Source organism: Halichoerus grypus, chromosome 5 (assembly GCF_964656455.1).
Source record: "Halichoerus grypus chromosome 5, mHalGry1.hap1.1, whole genome shotgun sequence".
NCBI classification, from domain to species: domain Eukaryota; kingdom Metazoa; phylum Chordata; class Mammalia; order Carnivora; family Phocidae; genus Halichoerus; species Halichoerus grypus.
In genome coordinates this window covers 83,207,924-83,221,589 of record NC_135716.1, presented here as the reverse complement: position 1 = coordinate 83,221,589, position 13,666 = coordinate 83,207,924, and the positions used below count along the sequence as shown (strand labels likewise).

General features: G+C 44.1%; 1 protein-coding gene across 1 annotated transcript; it reads left to right on the top strand.

The window, feature by feature from the left end:
- The first annotated feature begins 457 nt into the window (after positions 1-457).
- PRR9 (proline rich 9) lies at positions 458-2,068 on the top strand. Its single transcript, XM_036077159.2, has 2 exons — positions 458-483; positions 949-2,068. The coding sequence occupies exon 2, from the start codon at positions 969-971 to the stop codon at positions 1,293-1,295; it is 327 nt and encodes a 108-aa protein (XP_035933052.1). The 5' UTR covers positions 458-483; positions 949-968; the 3' UTR covers positions 1,296-2,068.
- The last annotated feature ends 11,598 nt before the right edge of the window (positions 2,069-13,666 follow it).

The following is a 13,666-nucleotide window of genomic DNA, read 5'->3' as shown; positions in this document are numbered from 1 at the left end:
AGACATCAGTGGAAATGTTTGAAATGGCCCATACATGCCCTTGATCCAGACAGACCCCAGGTCTTAGGCGTAAAGTCTTCCCATGGGTGAAGACAAGATGAGTAAGGTGGATCTTATCTCTCACCACATCCTGAACCAGTTTGGGCAGATAAGGAACCCAGTCCCAGTTTAACAGACTGAGATAACGTTTTATGAACATTCTTTTGCTGCTACCTCTAATGATAGAGATCTGAGTGGAGCCCCTCCCTGCTGAGGTCTGGTGAGGACCCAGTGGCCCAAATGGAGGCTGATTAACAGGCATCCCAAGCAGTGACTCAAACCATGGGCAATTTCAGAGGAAGCTCGTTATGGTGACTCCACAATTAGGACATCACCCACGTGGCCAGTCAGTTACTGCAGGAGGCAGGACCAGGCACTATATAAAAGTCCCTACCTTGCTAGGCCTTGCAATCCACATCCTTTGTTGAGTCTTGTTGAAGACAGGTAAGTGGGGCATCTGTGCCCTCTCTCCCTCTCCCTTTCTCCTCTGTCTTCAGGAGGCTGTTCTTTTCCTCCACTGGACTGTACTTTCCACTGATTTTTAGTGGTTTGCCATTTCTTGGGCCTCTCACACCATCCTGTGTATTCTGTCTAGTCTCTTATACCTGATTTTCAAAAAGATTAGCCAAAGAGATGAGAAGGGAAAACCTGTGGTAGAACTGGGTGTCAGGTATGATTGGGCTATGGGTATCAATACAAAAGCTATGAGAATATTCCCACCTAGGAAATGGGTGTCAGAGGGAGCTGAAGTAGGGATAGAAAAGAGAAAAGGATAAAAAACCAGCAAACAAATAAGTTCTTATGGTTTATAATCATTCACTCCCCATTTCCTTCTACCAACCCATCATCTCCCAGTACCCAGCCTGGTACTGTTACTGCAGTTAATTTCAAATCTCATGTTTGTTTCAGGTTCTGTTACCCACCCTAGGATGTCCTTTCATGAACAGCAGTGCAAGCAGCCATGTGTGCCTCCTCCATGTCTTCAAAAGGCCCAAGAGCAGTGCCAGGCAAAGGCTGAGGAGGTGTGCCTCCCCCCATGCCAGGACCCCTGCCAAGAGAAGTGCTCAGTGCAAGTTCAGGAGGTATGTCTTCCTCAGTGCCAGGAGTTGAACCAAGGGAGTTGCCCACAGCAAGGTCAAGACCAATGCACATCTCAGTGTGTGGAGCCGTGTCAGGAGCTATCTCAGACAAAATGTGTGGAAGTTTGTCCACAGAAAGTCCAGGAGAAGTGCTTACCCCCTGGCAAGGGAAAGTAGCATCTCATAATGCCATCTGGGGTCAAGAAGAAGATGGTCAACAGATGAAAACCTAACCCAAGCCCGTGCTACGATAACCTTCACCTGTGGGTACCTCTGTGTGCACCTGTTCTTGCCTCCCGGTTTCTTCAGTATTCCAGGACTGGGTCTGTTGTCTCTGAAGGCATTTCTGTCTGTGTTTCATCAATCTCTGTGAATAATTATTGTTCTCAGCAGTCTAGTAGAAGGTTTCAACTGTAGGAATAGTGCAGTTGTTCAGGTTCCATGGGGCACGAACTCATCCAGCCTTGAGTGTGTAACAGCCAAGGATGCTTCCATTCATCATTCAGAGCTTCAGCCTCTCACTCGAGCCTCAAAACATGCTGACTTTTGATGGACTTTGCTCTGATCACCACCACCACCACCATGGATACCGAGAAGAAGTTGGTGGTGTTATAGAAATAAAAAATTGGGTTGCTTTGTCCGTGCATCCTAAAAAGGAACAGCAAATGATTGGACATTGGAATGTTAGATGTTGTGCTTTTAAAAATGAAACAAAAGTATATAAATGATTGCATCCAAACAGCCAATAAGGACAGATGAGATGGGATGTCTGGGGTCCTGGTTGATCTTTGTGCTTGATGGTTGGTCTGCTTTGGGCCTTATAATTTCACATACATTCTTTAGAGATGTGATTTGTGTCTGTGTGGTGCAGGCTGGTCTGCTCTCCAGCTTCATTGCTTTCTTCTCCCTGGTGAAGGTAAAATACAGAATAAAGCTGATTCCAAGGCTGATGTCTGACTTGATGTGTGCTCTTTCCTCCCCACTGCCCAACCATAGTCCATCCCTGTGATGATTACCTTTCCCTTTTTTTTTTTTTTGGACAATCTGGAGTAGGAATGAAAAACAGACCTCACAGGTGCATAGAATAGCAAAATTGACAGAGACCTCCTGGAAGGTCACCTGGATTATTCCACCCCCACCCACAATGTATCATGGGCTCACCTATACACACATTTCCCACCTGGGAGAATCCATCAGGACCTGGGATCTGCCCACACTCAGAACTTCACATCCAAATTCTTGCCAGTATGGCTTCTTTCTTCTCTGATCCTTGCTTTTGGAGGAAAGGGCTCAAATGGGGAGGAGGAGAGTTGTATGGAAGAAGGGGTCCCCAATGAATCCATGATATCTTACAAGCATAGTATCCCTGTCAGAAGGAGCAACTAAGCATGCTTCTGAGATAAATAGACTCAAGGACTAAAATTGTCCTGCCATCCCAGATTTCAGGAAAGCCAGTCAGCCTGGGTCACCTCCTTGCACCATGTCGCCCCACTTCCTCTCACTGAAAGGGTCCAGCAGGAGCAAGACTGACTAACATCAAAGAACTTGTAGCTGCTTCCTCAGTGGTGCCCTGAGGTCTGACCTGGACCCTGGCCTCCTAAGAGCTAAAGGGGCCCCTCACTCACTCCCCTGGGCCCCCCTTCTGAGTCAGCCCATATGGGTATGCCCAATGGAGAGCTGCTTGGCTGACCTGAGAGCCTTGCAGCACTGGAGTCACCCAAGTCTTTTAATCTTAGAGATTTTCTAAGGCAAGAGAGGAGGAGATAGGGGGCAACTTGGGGGAAGATTTCAAGCAGTGACCTGAAGCCCTGAGAACTCACTGACTCTGCAAATGGCAAACACGGGCCCCGAGCTCTATGCACATTCTCTGAGGGAATCCTGGCAGCAACTCAAGGGGTACATGTGTTGCCCCTTTCTGTTTATTAGGGAACTGGTCTGGCCTCACAAAACAAGTAAGTGGTGAAGTCAAGATTCTAACTGGAGTCCTTCTTAACTCCAGAACAGAGTTCTTACTTGCATGAGGACGTGCCTGTGGCACACAGGAAAGATTTCCTGAGCTGTCCTCACATTCATTCATCCACCTACCAAGTGGCAGGTGCTGTGCCAGATGCTGGAAAGACAGTGGTGAACAGGCAGGCAGCATCCCTACACAGAGCTAGAGAGCTTCTTTCCACAGGCCACATGTGCCTAGGGGGCCTCTCCAAAACCTGGACATCCCAAGTCCCTGAACATCTTCCAGTGCCTGAATCACAGTTCTTTTGCCTCCCTGCTTAGTCGGAATAAGTTATCTCTTCCAATTTCTGACTTTGGAATAAACTCATGCTCCCCTGGGACCACAACCTTCAAAGAGGCTCCAGAGACCCCTCCTAGCAGTAGAGCTTTTAACTGGACTGATGGAGGGTCATGACACTTCTCCAGCCTGGCTCAAGCCCAAGAAATGTCTTTGTTCTCCAGCACTAAAGGCATGCACAGATTGGAGTCCAAGATGGGACACTCAGACGCTGAACAGAACGGCTGGGCAGACAAGCAGAGAGAGTCTAGCAACATCAGAGAAAGGACAGCCTGCTGATTATAGGGGAGGCCTCAGGAGATGGGAAGGAGACACACCTACAGATTGTAGATGAAGGAACAGACGTCAAGGAGCCAGAAGGCCTTCATCAAACTCTGCCATGAGAACCACCACACCTTCCTCGTGCTCACAGAGCTCTGACCCAAGCCCTGTGCACACTGTAGCTGAGGGAATCAGGGCCCTAATGACATGGGCCTAGGACATGGGACAGTTAAGATCAAGCCTTTCAGAAAGAGGGATAGGGACATTACCAAGAGGAGCCTGGATTTAGAAGTTCTAGTTGACAATCCCTAAGGAAAAAACAAAACTGGAGCCCATAGTTTGAATATACTCCTAGACCAAACACCCATAGCTGCATAACTGAAATTTACAACTATCCTGATTTCCCCAAAATGTGGGCTCTGGCCATAAGTGAACTTAAGCTTTCTTCACGTCAGCATGACGTCACAGCTTCCTGAGCCTATTGGCTACAAACAAGTAATTTATGCAACACTGTTCCCCTAAAAGGAATGTAGGCATCTAGTGGTTAATCATTAATAGAGATCAATGTACTCATGATTTATCAACTGAACTGTAACCCTCATTCTATGAGCTTAGTGCCACTTTCAGCTTGAAATCTTCCAGTTTTGTGAACTATTCTTTTGTTCTTTTCTTTTAACTTGATTTGATCTCAGTTTTGACACAGTTAACTCAATATGTGACAAGAGTGTGCCTCTGGGCTCCACGTGTCAAGAGGAAATGTGTCAAGAAAACAGACATTTATGGAGAATCTGCTCTGTGCGAGGCACCACCCAGGCTCTGGAGACCCTGGTGGAAGGGACCCGTGTTGATAGCACAATGGCCTGAAGACTTTCATATTAGAAGCTGTTGAAATATATTTAGACTAGGAAAGAAAATACCCAAGGGAGGACTTCTCAGTACTTTAAGTGCTTTTGTGAGGGAGGGATTGGATTTCTGTGAGGTTCCAAAGGACACAGTTGGGACTGATAGACAGAAGTTACCGATTTGGTTCAGTTTAAGAACTTTCTTATGATGAGATCTGTTTGCTGGTGACAGGAGCTTCCCTTGGACGTGCCACATTCCCATGAACTGGAGGAATGCAACTAGGGAGTGATAGTAAGTGTAAGTGCTAAGCCTCCTTCCAACCTGTCTGGCACTAAGACTCAACTAGCTCATCTAGGTCTCCTGGGCAAAATTGGGACCTAGGGGCAGAGGAACCTAACAAGCAAGACTCAGAAGGCCAGACCCTGAGGTCAGAAGACAGAGAAAATTGCTCTGGACTCTAGAACACTGCTGGGAGGCCCTAGGGACCAGCACAGTGTGCTTCATGGCTTGAGACTAAAGGAAAGGAGGAGATAAGTGATGGGAAGTGGCTCCCCCAAATTTAGGTGTTTTCTTAGTATGTTTTTGGGGGCCCAAACACTTAATCCCTGAGTGGCACCTTACAGTAACTCCTCACCAACTTCCCAAATCCAATCTTCCCAGTCCAGGTTTAGAACACCTCTCTTCCCTTTATTCCTTGTTTCTTTGCCTTCTGGACCTCTTTTCTCTCCTGGGCCAGAGTGGTCCATCTCTTCCATGTACCTGTGCTCTGATAACCCATCACAGCCTCCTTTCCACCTGCACCTGCCTCTCCCTCTCACCCAGGATTCTTCCTCTGCTTGTGTCTGTCAGCCCATGGGTTTAAAACTCACCTCCTCCCAGAAACCTTCCATGTCAAAGAGCCAGCGGGTGCACCTACACCGGTTCTGAGGGGTCTGTTTCTCCCTTGTAGCTACCTTGTGTGTAATTATCTGTATCTCCTGTTGACATATGAGCCCTAGATAACAGCCCTTGGGCCTTGCTGTGCTCTTTGCCTGTGTTCATGGGGCCAACGACACTGAGGTCTTAAGCACTCTCAGAGTCAGCCAACCAGTATGACTTCTGAGGCACAGACAAAAGAGGTTTCTTTTATTGATAGGGTGACCAACCATCCTGGTTTGCCTGGGACTGAGAGGCTGTCCAGCATGCAGGACTTTTGGTGTTAAAATTGGGCTAGTCCCCAGAAAACCAAGACAAGTTTGTCACCCTGACTGTGTACCTGCATGTATAGGACATGATGTTTGGTGCTATGGGAACACAGAGGGAAAGCAGATGAGACTGTATGCTGGAGGAATTCACAACCCAAGTTTGGAATGGGCAGAACTTTCTGAAAAACTGCATACCCAGAAGGCTTAGTGCCACTGCCTGCCCTCCTCCACAGCCCCATTCTGGGTGTGCGTATGTGTATGTGTTGGGTGAGGAACACTAGATCAACAGGCAGGTCCCCAGACTAACCCTGTATAAGCAAAAACTGTCAGGTCCTTAGCCAGAGAAGTAGTACAGTGGGGGATATCCCCATGTCCTCCCACTCCATCATTAACCTCAAGATGTCTTGGCTAGTGGGCAGCAGGCCTAAACTTACCCATTCCTGCTCTTTCTTCTCTCCCATGGACATTTGCCTCTCACCTAGAGGTGGTTGGAAAAAGAAGGGGTGGGCTGGCAGGGCTCTGCCTCTCCCACACTCAACCTGCCTGGTACCAACTAGCCCTCCTTTAAAAGCCCTGGGGACTGCTTTTCTCTTTTCAACAGCACCATCTACTGGCCACAGAGGCACTGTGCCTTTTGTGGTCCCTCCTAGCCTGGCTGTATGTCAGAGAGGGCCACATATGGGGCTGGCCAATGCTAGGTGCTGGTGGAGGCAAGAGCAGACATGTAGCGTCTAATAGAATAGGAGGAAGGCTTAATAAGCAAGACAGAGTTAAATAATTTATGGGGTGGGGGAAACAGGCATAAACTCAGGAATCAGACTGTGGGGATTAAAACCTAGACTCATCACTTATGATCTTCCCTTAAAAAAAAAAAAAAAAACTTACTGAGAGTCTTGTAGGTACCAAGCACTGTTACTGTTGCAAGCACTGAAGATACAGCAGTGAACTAGATGCATAGAGTTCCTGCCTCCCAGAGCCTACATGAGCAGGAGGAGACAGACAAAAAGCACCTAAGCAAATGCATAAATAAGAAAATGTAGGAATTAAACAGGGAGACAAGATACTCTGGTGAGGAGGGGTGCTCTTTAGTTGGGAAAAGCCACTCTGAACAGGTGACATCTGAGTGTAATCATGAAGGACCCAGAGGAGCCAGCCATGTAGGGATTGGGGATCAGGGACAAGTATTAGCAGAGAGATAAGCAACTGCAAGGAAGCTCTGCAGGCAGTGGCCTCTGGAACATCACCCCAGACACACTACATTTGAAGTTGGACACTGACCAACTTTAGTCCATTCAAATGAATGTGAGAAGAAGGGCAAGGCCTCTGGGCACCATGTTGTGTAGGTGGTGACTGAAAGATGGGAGCATTTCATCCAGAGATGAGAAAGATTTACAAGGTAAAGGTCTTTAAACCTTTCCAATGTGACTCCAGAGGGAAGAGCATGTATCCATGAGTTTAGGATACAGAAAGATAGGTCATAACAGGAATCAAATGGCCCAGCAGTGAAATGGGCTACTTGTACCATAGTGAGTTCCCCATCACTGAAAATGTGCAAGAAGAGGCCAAATGACTAGCCAAGGTAAATACAAAGTTTGGACTAGATTTTTTTAAATCTTGCATCAACACAAAATTGAACAAACCTTTTCTAAAATTTTAAAGAGAAAAGAGTTTTATTTGAGCCCTAGTTAGGACAGCTGCCCAGGATACACAATCTTCATAAAGAAGAGTGCTCTAGGGAAGGAATATTTGGTATAAGGTTATATAAGCTTTGAGTAAGGGACAGATGGGGCAAGGTAAGGAGAGATAGGTAGGGGACTACAGGATCAGGCTCACAGAAATCCCAAAAATGAGGAAGTAGAAGGAAACCAGAGACAAGAGAACAAACCTGACCACCCTGCCTTAGGTGTCAGAGGTAGGGTCTTGTTATAACAGCTACTTGTGACCAAAAAAGAATTACTGGACCCTAAAAAGGATGTAAGCCATTAAAGGTGTTATCACTAATCCTTATTCAGTGGTGCTAACAGTAGGGGTGTTAAAAGGATTGAAGTTCCCTGGCTAGCCTTCAATAAAACACCAACCCTATAAGCCCTCAGTGGCAACCTTGTGGGGACCCATCTCACTACTGAGAGCTTTTTCTGTATCCTTGCTTAATAAAACTCTATCGCTTTACTCACTCTCCTTTGTCAGCAAGATTCATTCTTCCACTCCATGAGACAAGAACCTCACTCTCCCACTTCAGTTTTTTTACATAGTTACAAATCATCATGACAGAGGACATTCCAGAAAGCTACAGATGTTATATTATGTTTTTAGTATGTGCAAGACCATGGCTTTAATCTGATAGGAACCAGGGAGGTTTTTTGGTTTTTCTTATCTTTTTTTGGAATGCTCCTTTTTGGTTATTTTTTTTTAATGATGAGGATGTACAATGTGTGATTGGGGCAAAATAGAGCCCATGTTTTGAGGTTTTGCCAAGTCATTTTGATGTTGGTAAACATGGAAGTATAGCTTCCCTGGGAACCCAGGAATAAGGCCCACGAATGTTGAAAGTTGAAAATTTCCTTTATCACTTGTAAGTCCCCTCTACTCTTGCACTTGAATCACTTGTATGTTGCTCTGAATATGGTGAAAACAGCTTTTGCCAGCCAGTCATTGAAGGGACATCTGTCCCAGAGTCCTAGGACCAAGAACATGCTACATCAGGGTAGAAAGCTGGGTGTCAGATACAGAACAAGCTTTTACTCAAACCCAGGGCAGACCCTGGCAAAGATAAGTGGGAAGTCCTCATCTCCTCTCTCAGTTTGCTCCCTGCCCCCTTTCCCTGTCACAGCACTGGAAATGGGAACTTCTTCCCCTACAGTGGTCTGAGGAAAAAGTAGTCCAAACTATTCAGGAAAATATCCTAGTCTTCCAGAGCCTTGAAATTCTTTATGTTGCACTCCCTGATAACAAAAATATACTTGTGTATGACCTATAAATATATGAAGAAGGTGTTCAACCTCATTATTCATCAGAGAAATACAAATTAAAACCTCAATGGAACACCACAACCCACTGGAATGGCTAGAATTAGGTTGGTGAGGTTGTGGGAGTGCAAATTGGTGCAACCACTTTGGAAAACAATTTGGTAATTGATGTGGTTTTGGAGCAGTGCTGTTGGGGTCTGGAGCCGACGGCCAAGAAAGAATTCTTGAGACGTCTTTGGTGCAAAAAGGTGGTTTTATTAAAGCACGGGGACAGGACCCATGGGCAGAAAGAGCTGCACTGGGGTTGTGAGGAACAATTGATTATATACTATGGGGTTAGGGGAAGTAAGGAAAAAGGGAGGTTTTCAAAAGAACTTTCATATGTTAAAGAAGAATCACAGGATACAGGAGGCCTTGCCATTGTTAAGGTTGTTTTTTTCCTCTAGCAAAGCATTAACATTAAGATAGTTGGGAGTTTCCTGGAAGACTGTCACACATATCCTACCCAGGAGCGGGATGGGGGGAGTTTTGCTGGGTGTCAGGTTATGGTTTGTCTTCAGCCAGCCTTCTGCTCCCTCATCAGAAGCCATTTCCTGTGATCTCCTTATTTGCTGCAAATAAAAGTTTTCTTTGTGCTACAACTCAACCTGGTGCAGTTTCTGACTCACTAAGGAATGAATTTGGTTACAATGTGTATGAATGATATACAACTACACACAGCAATATGATTGAATCTCACAGATATAAATTAAGTGGAGGAGAGGAAATAGACACACAAAATGCACTAGGATGAACCTTGTGAACTTGCCTTTATGGAGGTCAAAAACTGTTGAATATTGACAATTTCATGGTTCAGCATAAAGCATACTCTTTTTATATCATTTGTATAACCTACAGAAACTAGCAAAGCAAACCTGTGTTGTAGGGGTAAGGATAGTAGTTATACTTGAATTGAGGGCAGGATGGTGGTAACTGGAAGGCAGCAGGAAGGAGGTTTGTGTGTCCCTTCTAATATTCTGTTTCTTAATCTGGGGGCTGCTTACCTGGTTGTGCTATCTGTGAAAATTTGTTGAGCTGTGCACTTAAAATCCATTTATACTTTTCTGAATGTATACTTTAATACAAAGTTTAAAATCCTGAGTTCATCATATAATACATATGTATTATTTACAAGAAATAGATACATACTATCATTCAAACATATGAATTATTAGCAAACACAAAATGTAGACAATTTTAAGGGATAAAATAAAGATAAACACAGAAAAACATCCAAATATTTTGCTCCTGGTCCCAGTGGATGGTTTTATGCCCCCTCAGTGGATGAGCAGCTCCCTCTAGAGACTTTTTGTAGTGGCGTTCTGGGTTACTTAGCAGCTCCACGACCCTGGGCAAATCTCCTGGTCTAGATTCTGCATCTGTGAAATTGAAATGCTGAACACTTACCCACCCTTCTCCTACATGGCTATCCTCAGGATCAAACAAGATATTTGTGAAAGCACATTGTAAATGCTAAATATGAGGGATTATTGATTATTACTGTGATATTATAATTTATAATAAGAAATACGTATTTGGTCTTCAATGTCTCTTACACAGAACTTTTAAAACCCTTGGCACTACTTGAGTAAGAAAGATAATAAAGATGTCTTTTGTTGTGTTAATGACACATGACTTTTGGACTGCATCTAAGAATGGGGCTGGTTGCCAGAGGAACCAAACCCATAATTAGAGTGCTGGAACTCTCAATCCTACCTCACTGAGCTCCATCCAGGAAGGGGAGTAGGGCTGAAAGCTGAATCACCATAGCCAATGATTTAGTCAATCATGCTAATATAATGAGGCTTCTGTGAAAACTTAAAAAGACAGAGTTCAGAAAGTCCCCAGGCTGGTGAGCTTCTATGTAGGGAGAGTACCACCTGGACAGGGCATGGAGCCTCCCAGCTGGTAGCCTCCCAGCTTGCATCCCTTCCATCTGGCTGTTTCTGAGTTATATCCTTTTATAATAAACCAGTAATCTAGTAACTACAATGCTTCTCTGACTCTGTAAGCCACTCTCCCAAATTAATCAAACTAAAGGAAGCGATTATGGGAACTTCTGATTTATGACTGGTCAGAAGTACAAGTGACAACCTGGACTAGCTGCTGGCATCTGGGGTGGGTGGAGGGAGGAGGACACAACAGTCCTGGGGGACTGAGCCCTTAACCAATGAAATCTGATGCTATCACCTTCAGGTAGATGGTGTCAGAATTGAGTTGAATTGTTAAGACATCCAGCTGGTGTGTGAGAATTACTTGTTAGTGTGGGAGAACCTCTACCACATTGGAACTGGGATCCAGAATCATCATTTAATTACAGTTAGTACAGAGTTAGGATTAGCAGTCACTATTAAGATAGTGTTACATGCTAATGAAGGGGGCAATCTGACAAAATAGTTTCAAATTCTGTTAGACATAGCTCAAGATTTCTGGAAGAACTTCCCCCAATCACTAGATTTGGCAAAACTACCTGCCAGGAATGTTGTGGTCATTTCTATACCAAGTAGAGAGTAGAGGTGATAAGTAGGTAGATAGATATAGATAGATAGATAGATAGATAGATAGATAGATAGATAGATAGATAGATGATAGATAGATAGATGATAGATAGATAGATAGATGATAGATAGATGATAGATAGATAGATGATAGATAGATAGATAGATAGATAGATAGATAGATAGATAGATGATAGATAGCTGATAGCTAGCTAGCTAGCTAGCTAGCTAGATAGATAGATAGATAGATGATAGATGATAAATAGATATAGATAGATGATAGATAGATGATAGAGAGAAAATTGTAATACTGGCAAATAATATGTGGCAGAAATTTTCTAAGCACTTAATGTACATTAACTATTACAATCTTTATAAAGACCAAAAGAAATAGGTCATCTTACTATCACTATTTTATAGACAAGAAACTAAGGCTCAGAGAAGTTAAGTAACTTACTTAGCGTCTCACAGATAATACCTGAGAAAGCAGAGCTTCAAATACAGATTGCCTAGTTCCAGAGTCTGTATTATACTTAAAATAGATGTCTTCCATATTACCTTCTAAAGCTGAAGCTAACATCTATAATCTCTTCCCATTCAGTAAAGCTCAGTCTGATATCAAATAAACTTCCTTCTTTAATCTATTATTCAACAAATATTTTTGGATACCAATTACATGCCAGGCACTATACTTTGTTGTGGGTATGTCAGACACTGATGGGTCCCAGACCCCATAACAGTGAGGTTATCTTGGTGTGGGGACATCATTGCCAGGGTGAATATGTACATGCATATGTATATACTTGTTTATACAAATAAGCATGCACCTACCTCTGTGTCCCACTACACCTCAAACAACGTGTATATGATGTTCGATTTTATTCAACGTGCAGTGGGAATGGAACCAAACCAACATGAGTTCATTCCTTGGTGAGTCACAGAAAATGTACCAGGCAAGGTGTCACATAAAGAAAACTTTATTTGCAGGAAATAAGGAGATCACGGAAAATGGCTTCCAAAACCTTGACTCCCCAGGAGAGGGTGGATGGGTTCCTTCTGTTTAGGGTTAGGATGAGTATTTTGATAGGAAAGCCTTGTCATTGTGTGTAGAGGTGGGCAGAAGGTGACATATGTGGCTTAAGTAAACATGCCTATGCACACGTCGTATATTCTGTAAATGAGGCTGGGGGTCCTCCTTGGGCAGAGATTTTAGTATTAATGAGATAAAGGTAATGGTAGGTCATTCCAGAGGTCACTCTATGGTCCATTAGTGCAGGCATGAGTTGGGCATTTAGCTCAAAATGTCTGGGTGGTCTGGGCCAGCAGGAGGTCTTGTCAGGGCAGTCACCATCACCTGAGGGGTGTTTTGGGGTTTCATTTGCCTGAGTTGAGGTAAGCTGGAAAGAAGAGTTTAAGGAAAAATGTGAGACAAAGGTTAGTGAGTATAAGTAGGTGGGCAATCAGTGTCAGATCTTGGGGTCCAGCTGGTGACAGGAAGACCCTGAAGGGTTTTAAGCATAGAAGTGGCATTTGATTTGATTCAAGACCTCAAAAAATGATTCAATCCACAAAGTAGATAAAGAAAGGATGATAGACAATGCATGAAAGGACATGTAGTTATGAGTAAAGATGATGGATGGCAGCAGAGGAGACAGAAGAGAATGGGTCTGGGAAGTGTCTTGCAGGAGAAGTTAACAGGTGGATTCAATGTGTGGTGTGAAGGATAGGGAAAAATGCAGAAGTACTCCCATGTTTCTGTCTTGAGTCATTGTTGGGTCATTTACAGAGAGGTGAAGAGTAGGAAATATTTGAAAATACAAGTCTCAAGCTCAAAGATATTTAGGGCAGAAAAATAAATTTGAGAGTCGTCATCACATTGAAGGTATTTAAAGACATGAGAGTGGCTGAGATCACCCAAGGAGAAGAGAAGGCGACACTGCATAGTCTCAAGTTTGGACAGTAGAGGGGAAGCCTGCACAGCAAGCCAGCTGATAAGAAGCAAACAGTGAAGGTGAGTGGGGTCTCAGGAGACAGAAGAAAAGAGGAGTCTTAGAAAGCAAGGAGAATCAGTTGAGTCAAACATCACAGAGGTCACTGGTACCCTTGACAATAGTGGCAGCACAGAAACCAGAATAGAATGGGTGGCAGGGGTCTAAGGAATAAAAGGAAGGTGCTGAGGCAAAGATGGTCACTATGGACTGTTCTTTCAAGGTGCTTGGCTGTGAATGTGAACACAGAAAGGGGGATATAGCTGGAGGGAAAATGGGAGTCAAGGACACTTTAGTTGTTTGGTTTTTCTCAGGATAACTGACACTAAGAAATGATCCAGGAGGGGGGGGGACTGAGAATAGAGAAGAAGGGGGAAACTGAAGACTGAGGTTCTTAAATAAGAGACCTGACAGCCTCACTGTTTAGGTCTCAGCTCATACTAATTCTTCAGAAAGGTCCTACATTCCTCCCAGCTACA